At 36.5% G+C, this 12919-nt stretch overlaps 1 protein-coding gene across 43 annotated transcripts in view; it reads right to left on the bottom strand.

The window, feature by feature from the left end:
• RBFOX1 (RNA binding fox-1 homolog 1) overlaps nt 1-12919 on the bottom strand; it is a 1274894-nt gene that overhangs the window by 71876 nt on the left and 1190099 nt on the right. For all 43 annotated transcript variants that reach the window (XM_085591760.1, XM_085591759.1, XM_031506147.3 and 40 more), the window contains one exon: nt 7986-8039. In XM_085591760.1, coding sequence (XP_085447886.1) covers nt 7986-8039 — 54 coding nt within the window. The remainder of the gene's footprint in view (nt 1-7985; nt 8040-12919) is intronic.

A 12919-nucleotide genomic window follows, 5' to 3' on the forward strand; every position in this document is an offset into this window, starting at 1 on the left:
GTGCTTGTACCAAAATCTGCACCATGCGTAGAGGGTTTTTCTGTGCTCCTTAGTGAACTTTATCATTGGCACCAGAAAAGTCTAAAAACTGGACATACATTATGTAGTCATTAAAAAAAAAAAAGGAGTGGTACCATCAGACTTTCCTGCAAGATATATTTACTATAAGATGTCTCTCTACAACCTCAGGTGCATATAAACTGTGACATTCAGTGCCATTATTTTATATTGGAACGTGCATCCCACTGAAGTTATTCAGGATCTTTCAAATGTCTTTATTACTCATCCTTCTAGGTCCTCTAGCAGACATAGCAGGTAAATGATGGCTATTCTTGGTTCACTTGTAACTTGGAGAAAAAACATGAGAGAAATTGCCAAGTATAAACTTCTGAAGTAAACTCTGAGCTGGAATTATACTCTTCTTGAAAGAGGATAGTTGAGAATATACAAAATGCACTCATGTTCTGCTGATAACTAAAATGGGTTGCATTCATATGTCTGCCTGTTGAATAAAGATTGCAACAGGAAAGAATCACAGAACAGATGAAACTGGAGCCTTTCTGCCCAAACATAAACACTACAGTTTCAACATGGCCCTGCAGGGATTACAAGTGGATGTGTTTATGCTTTATCCTCTCATATTGTGTCAAGACACTGTTTTCTGTGTAAATTACCTATTTCAGTAAATCTATAAGACAGAGATGCAAATCTAATGCAATTAGATGCAGAGATGCAAATTACTAATCCCTCAGTTCTCTTTGCTTACACCAGCGAATGCTAGTTCTGATTTATAAATAAAATTCTATTCTGAATGACAAGATGAGAATGTAAAAGACCAAAAATTGAATCATCATGCATAATCCTGGCTTTAGCTAGTCTATTTCTTTCCTAACCCAGACAGGTTCCAGAACTTCAGGAGCATGAAAAATCATTACAAAAATGGTAATGCAATGTTTCCAAAGTTTCCAAATCACTCGCTTTTACTAGAAGCAATTCTATGCTTGGAGATTGCCAAAGAAAATCTGAGAGCACTGAACCAACAGAGCTTGTAAAGCTTGTAAAGCACCTCTCAGCTACCTCCACAATGAATAAATGAATGAAAACTGTATTTTCAAAGTTACTTTCAATAAGTATTATGAAATGCAATTACAGTGCATATTTGGGATCCTGTCCTCCAATGTCCAAAATGGGAAAAAAAATGTGTAATAAGGAAGAGAAAACATTAGCAATATGTTTGGAATACAATTAACCATAATCTTAAACTGCTTTAGCATTAATTTACAGATGTAAGCAAGGTTTAACACAGAGCAGAGTTGTTTTCCATTCCACTTAACTGTATTAACTTTACATTTCATATATTACTTGATTACTTTACATTTCAGAATAGTTTGTCTGCCTGACTGTCCATCCTAACACATGGATCTTCCTAACTTGGTTATTCTTCTAATCAGAGGAATTTATTCCTCCACATAACTGCTACAACTTATCTAGCTTGCAAATATCCCACCCGGTTCTGAACAAACAAATGTTTTAGTGATGACCTTCCAGTTTGTCTTAACTTTTCCTCTAAGAGATCCTTAAGCCAGTGTTTTTTACATTTATCCATGGCTGGTGCTTGGATTACAGCCTCAGTTTTACTCTAAAAATGCATCTTGCAGCCTTAGCTCAGGCCCAGGCAGTGCCTACCCAGGCTCACCCCTGCTGCCCAAGTAATTGTTGAGCCAGGAGCAGTAGCTGGATTTACAGCTGGATTTATAGCCAGCCTCAAAACCTTCACCATACACAGTATGGAGAGGCTGTCATCTTAGTTATTTAACTGCTTTTAGGTTTCTCACTAATCAGAAAGCCATAGAACACATTTTCACTAAGCACCACAATGATGGAAGAGAAGCCCAAGGATGATTTTTCTTTGAAGATTTTCTTTGTGAGTAAGAAACAACTTCTTTTAGCCCTTGGTCAGTTTGGTCAGTTATATTGACAATAGGAACAACTGAACAAGCACAAGAACTTAGAAACAACACAATGACAAAGGACAGTACAGCTCCTGCTTGCTCAGAAGGCTTTCTTTTGGGTTAATTAATATCCAAAAATAAGGAAACCTACTACATGAACTCAGGAGAAACATGGAAACATGGCCATCAGATCAAGACCTACATCTCAGCAAGATTTTACCATCAAGCAAAGAGATCCAACCACCCACCCCCAAACACATTCTTTCCCCTATTCTGAAAGCACTCCACCTTTCAGCAAATACAGATCCCCTGGTTTTACTGATTCTGTTTGTGAACAAATCCATCATTCAATATCAAATTATTCCCCGTACTAAACTGGCATTAGAACTCACAAATTTTTGCAGTGAAAAAGCAAAATCTCCCTTCTTAACAGTTTCCTACCTTCTGGCAAAAAAACATATCTACAGTTGAAGATTCACAATTAAATAATCACATGTATGGAATTTCTTCTAAAGATCACATAGAAGAGTATCAAATGCTAAGTATATCCTGTGTGATACAGATCCAAGAGAAAAACCTTCAAAAGGGTAACACTGACAGTATCTGTGGTCATCTCTTTAAAATGTGCAGATTTCAAATCAATGGTGAGTATAGGTAGATTAATCCTGCTCCAGATTTAAATGTATAACCAATAGACTAAATTAATGTTTATAAAAATAAGTCATTGGCATTAACTTTGAATAAGCCTTGATTAGTTTCCATGAGAGTATACATTTTAATGAAGAACTCATTATAATGTAGCATAAGGCATAATTAACTCTGGATTATTATTATTTATTTATTTATTTTATAAATAGCTAGTGCAGATGCTGAATTCCATTTTTCTACTGGCTTTATTCATCTTTCATAAAACAGGATTTCCTCTATAATGGCTTGTAAAAGCTCCACAGAATTTTAGAAATGCATTAGCTGTCATCAGTGTTGTTAATCTACCTAGGAACTCCTCATTTGTATGATGGTACTTTTAACATTATAATTTTTGAAACACAGCTGTGTGTTATACTTTGAAAAGGAGCATCTATACAACACAGGTGGAATATTAAACAATAATTATTTGACTGTAGTTAGAAAACTATTTAAGCTGCTTATCTAACACTACTGCACATATATTTATTTAGGAGAATCTGCTTAGTCAATAGCAAAGTTTGAATTCAAGTGTATGTAATCAAATGGTAAAATGAGTTAATCTATAGAGTGACAGACCGCTTTTAAAAAATTTTGCTTTACAGATACAACAGAGTGACCTTTTACCCCAGGATTAGAATGCTGTGCAAGCATATAATTCAGCTTTCCAAACTCCAAACATTGAGAAGTGTTTCTAGGGTATTTGCTGAGCTTATGCAAGACTCATTTAAATTCAAAGAGAAACACTAGAAAGATGAAATGAATCCCAGGTGCTCTTACACTCCAGAAATAGATGCTTTAAGACATGAACAAAGAGAATTAGTATTAGCAAGTGTACAAGAATCCTCTTCTCCTCTGGATTCATCTTACTTAAGGGCACGGTTTTATATATTTTGCTAGGGTAGTCCTTCTAATTATGTGTAATATTATTTTCCAAACTTTTGAACGAATTTTTGAAAGGAAGTTTGTTAAAAAAATCTGATTGTTGGTGGATACTGCTGGCTTCCAAATGACAAAAAACTCTGGGTATCTAAAACTTCTCTGTCTTCTGAGGCCTTATAAAATAGTTAAAAAATGCACAGACTCTTCCCCTCTCTTTCATTTTGAGTGAAGGAGAAAATTTTGCCAGTGTTTATGGAATAACTGCCCAAGAAACTGGGTGCTTACAATACCCAGCCTTCACTGGGTTAAGGCTGTTAATGCAGTGAATACAACTACTCAGCTATGTGGGATGACTTGAAAGTATCTCCTGAAACTCCTAGAACTTAATAAAACTCAGGAAAAATAACTGTCTCAAGTAAAAAAAGATTGGGATCTTCTGCTTTTCACTCAGCTGTGCTCTAATTGTTTTTTACCTCTAATCTTCAGTACTTTCTTTTTCTACTGTCAACTTAAATCTTGAAATTTCTGAAATATTGGTTTTGCTTATGACCAGAAAAGAATATCTTCTCATGTGAGTTACTGTGAATTCCCCTGTTCTCTGAAAGAGTATTCACTGGATTTCCAGGTAATTTCTGTAACATCTTTTCCCCCACCTTGCATTTGGGAACTGCCAAAAATGAACCTCTCCATCAGGTATAACAAAACTCTTTTCTTCCAGGAATACAAAAGTCTTCTAAAGTGGCTTTATTGTGTCTCAAGCTACCTGATGTACAGGACTGATCTGTTGTAGTAAAACAGGTGCAACAATATTCTATATTTCAATAAGGTGAGTGCAAGAGATTGCTCAAAAATTCATTGTTCCAAAACCCAAAAGAGAAAAACAAAAAGATCTGCAATAACTGAAAGTAACAACATGGAACTTGGCTGTCAGACTGCCTGAGGCAGAAAGAAGGGCTTGGTATTACAGATAAAATATACACTATATAAAAATAAGCAGGTGAAAATGATATTATAACAAACTGCAGAAACAAAGAAAGTACCAGAGCATACCTAGTAAAGGAACCCAGCTGAAAATCAGTATTTTCCCAGCCATAAATGATTGTATGGGGAAAAGAACAGACTCTAACTTAAATACAGGAAAACTGTGGGATGTATTTAAAACTGGATGGAAATACAAACGGATGAAAAAATTATTCCATTTTCTAATGAAGACTTTGTGAGAAAAATCACAGAATGATTCCTACAAATTTCCTTATTAGGACCTACCTAAGAATTCAATAAATATTTTACTGGAAAAGATAAGAAATGGATAACACAACTTCATTAAGCATTCCTTTCTCATAAGAGGAAAACCCCCTTAAAAGGGGAAATCTTTAAGGAAAACCTTTTATTTACTAGAGGGCAACTGTGGACGTAAGTCATCTTTTTTAAAATTTTCTATCCATGATCATATACAGAAAATGCAATTCTGTGAAAAGCTGGGAATGATAAACAAAAAAAAAAATGCCCTTTAATTTTCTGTGAAATATAATTTTAGGACTTCCCAGGAGAAAGGTGGGAAGGGCAGGAACTGGTGGCCATCAGGAAGCCTTGCTAGGCCCTGGAAGTGCAGCAGGAGTCTCCAGAGGGCCCTTCCCAAACGTGTCCCTGGAAATCCACACCAAGGCCACCATGGCTAAAGAGCCACACTGACAGAGTACTGTAATTTACTGCAGCACAAGCATTTCACAGACACAAAAACAGCCTTAGAAGGGAAATCCAGGAAGAAAAATCCATAGTGTTTTGTAATTGTACAGTATTTTGCACTCCCCAAGTAATACTTGCCTACCACAGTGTCTGTTGTGCATCTCAGAGCCTCCATTTTTAGCTGCCATGCATTTTCTTAATAAAAGCTTTTCTTCACAGAAGTGTACACTCCAAAAAAACCCCGAGCTATAACAATCATGTCACTGGTCCTACTGTTTACCATTATCTTCAAGGTTTTAGGGTTGATTTACATTGCGTTCCTCCCTATTTGACTTTAATTGTCTGCTTCAAGTTGTCAGGACATAACTATATCTTAGATTTGCATTGCATTAGGGGATCTTCTCCTTTCTCTATTGATCTTGTCTTAGGGAGTAATTTAACTCAATTCTAATTTTCCTGTGCATGCGGGGTGCTCTCCATCCAAGGAAGTGAGTTATGTGTATTCGAGTGGTGCATCTTATGAATCTTGTTAAGCTTTACCGCCTTCCAGCCCGCACTGATGGAATATTTAATCACAGAAATGAGTTGGCAGATTTGATGTACAATACGGGGAAGCCTCGCGGCTGCGGCGCCGCCGGCAATTGAGAAACGGGGGAATTTGCCATTCATCAGTGCCATCCTGACAGCTTTGTATAACCTTCTGTTTTTCACTTATTTATGAAGATTAAAGGTACTTTAAATCAACAGTTTCTCTGTAGATGTATCATCTTTATTTCAGAAGTGGCCAAATTTTTCATCATTTATTAGGAGCTACAGGAACTTCTTGCAGTGCCTGTGAAAAAGTTGGTGCAGTTTTGTCATGACAGTGCTGGAGACAATAAGTAAACTAAACAAGTAGAACTCTGTCTTAAAAACTACATCTCTAATTTTATAATCTTCAAAAATTCAATTGCTTCTTTTCTAAGAAAGGTGGTGGAGGGAACCCAAAAGTAAAATAAGTCAAAGTGTTCTATTCTGAAATGCAAGAATTGCAGTGTTGTTTTACTGTTTCATTTCCTAACAACTTTAGAAGATCTGAACAATTTTAACTAAATTGTTTAAAAGAAAGTCTATATGCTTAAATGTAAAAGATATCATTTTAGTCAATATAAATAAAATGCATTTGACATGCATTGAAAAACAACAAAACCCAAACACAAGCCTGCCCGTGTGTATAAAGAGAAAAAAAAAATTCTGAAATAAATGAAGTATCTTGATGGAACTTTCTGCAAAGGTGTGGTGGAGTTCGTGTCATAATTCATAAAATTAAATTAATACTCTTCTAATGGTAATTAAAGATTCTCATTAAGAAGGGCAAATACCTCCCTAGTGTTGGCAATAAAAATGCACTTGGGACTTTAGGAGGTTATACAAAAAAATCAATAACCTGCCATTTTATAATTAAAAGACAAAATAAATGTTAGGGAAAAGTCCAGTAAATTAGGAAAATTACCTTCAGGAGAGATTGAAAATATTGATTTTAATTTACAAACTATGTGAACTCTTCATGCCCTACTTCATGAGACAATTATAAGTCAGATTGTTAATTCTGCATACGTATTAGAAAATTGATTACTGTACTATGGGAATATTATTATATTTGTCGTTAACACAAAGTCATTTATATAAAATGACTAATAACTCTGACTTTCTAATTTATGCAGGTTCAGGGTTGGTTCACTAACTACTCAAATGAGATCAATGTTAAATTCCTGTTTTCAACATAGACATACATCAGCAAAGAAATACTTTCTGCCTGCACCAAATACTGCAATTCCATGAATGCCAAGTTAGTTTTTTTTATTTATTTATTTATACTGTGCCACTTTTACTCTTATTGGAAGATTTTTATCTATCCAGTAGAAGCTGTTTTTTAGCCTCAAATATGTGTTTGTAATAATGTCATTATCAACAATTTTCATCTCTTGAAGACCCTCAAATTAACAAAAGCTTTTCAGCTTTGTCAGCTGGAGACTCAAGTATCGCCATGAGTGGAGATTCCCCAGCTTCTGCAGTCATGACCACCTCATCCCATGCTGAGCTACCATCCATGAAAAATGCTTTCCTGATGGCTGTTTGTGGGCAGCATTCAATAAATAAATTGGAATAAATTTCAGACTACAAGTCAGTTTATTCTCAATTCTGTTCCAAAAGCATATTTAGAAACTCCTGACTTCCAGCAGACAAAAACTGAATCTCTAATTCCAACTGGAATCAGAATCTGGTCTCAGGTGAAAATATAGATTTAAAATACAAAAACATCAAACTGAAAAACTAACTATAAAACGTAAAGGAAAACGCTCAGGAAAAAATTACGATTCCATATACATTATACCTATTTCTGTCTACATACATGTATGTACTATATATATAAATATATGTATATATAGTTCTAGATAGTTTTTTTTTTTGCTGTTGTTCCTTAAAGAATTTCTGCCAGAAAGTGACTGCCCTAAAATATGAAATAAAATAAAATGTCATGTAAGAGTAGGATACTGCTGTACATTTCATGTTATACTAGCTATCTTCCAATAAAAAGGCATTCATATATCTTGTATATAAAGTTTATTATGCCCAGGTAAGGTAAAATCTTGAACCACAAATATATAAATGACTTGTAAATAATGTGAATCACACAAAGAAAGCAAACTTCATGCCAAACACAGATTCTATACTTTTGCAGGTTTTAAAGAATACTAAAATGAAATATGGCCAGTGGGACAATCATAGAGCAATCCTTACCTGCATAGAACTCTGGACTATAAACTGCACCAACAACTGGATTTAATTTCCAGCCTGCAGGAAATAAAAACATAACCATTAATATTGCAATTAGTGATAATAATAACAATTATTATTATTACTCTAACTACTATTGTTTAGAAAATACAGACAAAATTACTTCAAGAAAGATTGTTGTAATTCAAGTTTCATAGTTATCTTTGATTACTGATCTTTAATAATCTAATAATCTTTACTAATCTTTAATCTTTTATCTTGGATTAATGATTTTCAACTCTGATGAGTCTGAGGTATGAAAATAAGTCATGAAACAAGGCATTCTCCAGACATGTGGCACTGAGTAAATGACCAGGTGGATTACCTTGGCTGAAATGCAGATGGATTTACTGCCTCAAGCTCTGGAATGAAGCCAGCACCATTTCAGGTATCCCCATAGCCTCTAGTACAGGGCAGATGGTTCTTAGCCATTGTTTTGGCTCTGTGGTTCCTGGCCAGAGAAGCCAGGACAGTTCATTCTCTGAACACAAACATTTCTGATAAGCCTCTTCTATAAAGGGTTATGGGGCAACCAAATAATTGGAGCATTTTGATTCTACCCTGGCAAAAGGAAAGCACAGCCACAGCATGGCAATGTCTGTTGTGACACTGGAGGAGATGCTCTGTGGGGTCCAGTCAAATGCCAGGTCTCAAGGGGTACAAATGAGCCACTGCTTTCCTCCTAAATAATCACTGTCCTCCCAACACTGCCACAGAACTCGCCGAGCTGCTCTGCCTGTGTTCTGGCCAAACTCCAAATTACTGCTTTCACTTTGCACCTGATGCAGCATCCCCAGGCTGGCTGCAGACCCAGGGGTGTGCAAAGCATGGGGGATGTTAAAGATAACCAGGCTGGAGGGACTGGAGGGGAAGGGGCAAGAGAAGAGCAAAAGAAAGCGCAGCAAACTCGTTAGTGTTCTCAGCTGTGGTGCACTGCCAATTACTGTGGGCTGCTCAGCCACAGGTACATCCACTCCCAGCTAACTGCAAACTCCACACAACATCCCCCCAGCCACATTCTCTTTTTCCTTCAGTGAACAATTATTTTCAACTGAAAAATTAGGGGTTTTCCTAAAGCACACTCAAATCAGAGGAGTGGGAAGCACTTTTTGTAAATGGGAATAAAGAAAAAAACCCTGAGCAGAAGCATGTTGTAAACTCCAGAGCTAAGGTACTTAAAATAGAATTTATAACTGCTTCTGGAATCAAAACACAATCCAGACACTGACAACAAAGCTTTTCAAAATCTCAAAAGCCACGATTAGAAGAATTAAAATGCACACTAGATTTATTTCTGCCTTGGCCATATAGTGTAATGCAAAAGCACAGTGGAAAATCATAAAACATCAAGGCTTATAAGACTGAAAAAACTGAAGTGCAAAAATCTCAATAACAAACAAACTATTACCACCCTTTCTAGCTACCTCCATCTCATGCACAGTAATTATTTCCCAGTAATTAACTGTTCAATATGAGAGGGGAGGGATGGTTTTGAAAAGCAATTCATGAATAAGTTCAGAGTAAGCAGTTTTGCATGACACCTTTTCTCTAGAAGTGACTGCACTTGCTCTATGTACCCAAAAGACAGTTAGGGAAGCTGGAAAATGCCCAGCCAAGAAGGGCTAAAAGGTTTTTCTCCTGAAAATACCACAGGGGTTTTACCTGATCCTTCAATTTTACATTCCACAGGATTATATTTAGAAATGTCAGAGTATAACACATCTCTTAGCCAAATTTTGTGTGATAGAAAATCATTCAAATCTTGAGACTGGGTAAAAATCTAAGTTTATATATGTTAGGGAATAACCAATATTTCAAATGCAACACTTCCTCAGAAGACCACTGATCAACACCACGCAAAATGAAAGATTGGACAGAACTTTAGATCTGTCAGCTTTTGCTGTCAAAGCAGCTGACAGACATCTCTCAGCTTCTAAGTTACACTAACAGTGCCACAATTTGTCTGAGAGAAAGAAAAAAATCATGTTGGAAGACACAGATTGTTCTTCACAGCTGAAAGGCAGTCTCATATTTCAGCTCCTCACCACTCTCCCAGTGACGGCTGTCTCATCTAACTTTTTGAAGCCTATGGAGGAAATACTTCATTCATCGTGAAAATAACAGTAATTAAACTTAACTTTATCTTGTCAGCCAACAATGTGCTGGCCCATAGCTGTGTGGGTTAATCAAGTGTGATGGGAGCTGATGTATCCGAGCGAGCAGCTGCCAAGTAACCCTTCTGCAGCAGCTGGAGGAGGCAAATTCTCGGCTGTGGGTGTAATTTTGTGCATTTTTCTTACTGTCACAATATTAATCTCCTTCTTGAGTTGAAACTGTAAAAGCTTGAAACTTAAAAAACAGCCAAGCAAAGAAAAAACCCTCTGCTTGACCCAGCTTCCCAGTCATCCAGAGAAGCATATGTCCAGTGTGTTGAAGGGAAGGAAATGATCCTGGGGTAACAAGCTGTGCTAGAAAAGGGGCCCAGCAGCACAGAAAGGATTATTTCTGCTTCATAGAGTGAAGATGCCACCATGGCCAGAGAAAGGCTTGGGTAGGAAAGAACCCTGTGACTCCATTTCCTTCCCTCCTGTCTCTACCCAGGGATGGGGACAGGGAGTGGGAGGGGATTTAATTGTGCTAATAGGCACTAGATGTGATTTTGAATCTAAATTTAGAGCAACAGAAGGCTCAAATCCAAAGCACCACCAGTATAAACTTTAAAATATATTTGTCCTTTTACAGATCTCTGCTTCTTGTTCCTCCTTTATTGCTGCAGTTCTCTGAATGTACCTGCCCATAATTCTTTGTGCCCAACAACCCTTGGACAAGCATCCTGAATGGCAATATGGCATCAGAAGAAAGTACAGCTGTGAACAAGATAGGCTGGAACATCTAAAAATGTCTCAAATATTTTTGCTAACATGTAGCACTCTTGACATTGAATTTCTTTGCAAAGAGAAAGCAGTTGTATCTCCAAAGCACGAGGTGAGCCATCAAAATCATCCTGACTGATAACAAATCCACAAAAAAAAAGCTCTCCCAGCAACTGTTCATTTAAGGAGTCAAAAGTCACTGGAAAGCACACTTATTTCAAAGACCATTTAGGACACAAAAGCACACCACTTATTTGAACAAAGCGGTATATATATATATAAAAAAAAAATCAAGTTTTTGTGCCTTGAAATCTACTGACTTCTGCAATCCTATTACCAACATGAGTCCTGTTATCAAACAACCAGCTGTATTCAGGAATGAAACACAAAACAGAGAGTATCTTGTTTTTAAATTAAAATAAATATCAGTTCCTGACGTTTTGATAGAATACAACATGTGCCCCATCTACCTTTTGAATACCTGCCAACAACATGTCAGTCACAACGCACACTTTGAAAGATAAAGAGAGGCATAGAAAAGTAAGTGGTTCTGAAGCAAACAAAAAGGCATGTGCAAACAAAATGTTTCTGGCTACCTGCATCAGACGAGTCTTGCAAATTCTAACATGCTGGTGGAAAAAACTGGCTTATAGTTTATTTAAAAGATGAGCCCTTTACTTTGGACAACAGTAATCTTCAATAAATAATCAGCTCTAGCAGTGGTTAATTCCTGACAAAATGATAAAGAACTAGACTTGTGCCATGCCAGGATGACTGATAGGATAAGTACTGATGAAACTAAATGAAACCCCTTACACGTCTGCACTTCATTCCTTGGTGCTTGGGATGATTATGCAAGGGGGACGTGATTGTCCTTGTGTGTTTACTTTAGGGGACTTCAGACATAAAAAAAAAAAAAAGGTAAAAAAGATGAAAACAATCAAAAGCTATGAATTGCAAGCAGAGTTTTACTTGATGGATAACTGGCAGAAGGTGTGGATAAGAATATTCTGCATGCAGCACCTTGGATGTCTAGGTTCACAACAAATAAATAAATGCTACTTCTTTATGCACTGAACAGGGTATTTCATACTTTTGGTGAGATCTAGATCTGATGGAACAGGATGGAAAATGACAAAAAAACCACTCTAAGTGGGAAACAACAGCAGATTTTGCTCATCCTGGTCTTGGATATTAATGAATGAGAACATGTGATCTAGGTAATCCTGCAGTGCAGGGAATAGATATGAAACTCCTCTAAAACCACATGGCTAAAAATTTCCCATCTCTTACTGCCAGCATTCCCTTCCTTCAGCACTAGCTGTGCTGATATGTAACATGTTATTTGCTCATGAACAGTTTTGTAGCCTTAGGATAATATGAATACAAAATATGCATCATCATTTACAGAAAAACTCCTTTTATCTTTGCAATATAGCAGGCAGAGTTCATAGGCTCATATGCACATGGTTAATTTAGCTCTGTATTACAACAAAATCTCTTTATGTGATCCAGTCAAGCCTCGTGTCTCTCTCTAGATTCACTGGGATGCTTTAAAACCACTAAAAACAAAGGTGATTTTCCCATCTGCATAATTTGCCAAGCTTCACATCTACATACAAAATGAGGAAGAAAACAGCTTTTAAGAAAGCATGAGGAATTTCAGCCTCTTCTTCTCTAGATCATTTTAACTACATAAATTATCACATCACATGAAAAGCATCCCTGTGTTTTATTTTTATTGTGTTAAAAGAAAATGATGAGCTTTATTAAAAAATAAAGCCACTGTGTGCCTTGGATTTTAGTAAAACCTCCCTAATGAGACCTCAAATACAGAAAATATGATCCATTATATTTCAAAATGGAAAAGAGTCTAATCTACCTTAGGAAACCTTTATGTGCACATTTCAACTGCTTTCTACTGGATGGGAAAAACTGAATTAAATTGAAAAGCAAATACCAACAACTACAGAGTCTAGCTGAACTAAAGGCTTATAAACTTTAGTTCATGTGCTATTGTTTGAC

Source organism: Lonchura striata, chromosome 14 (assembly GCF_050655825.1).
Source record: "Lonchura striata isolate lonStrDom1 chromosome 14, ASM5065582v1, whole genome shotgun sequence".
NCBI lineage: Eukaryota > Metazoa > Chordata > Aves > Passeriformes > Estrildidae > Lonchura > Lonchura striata.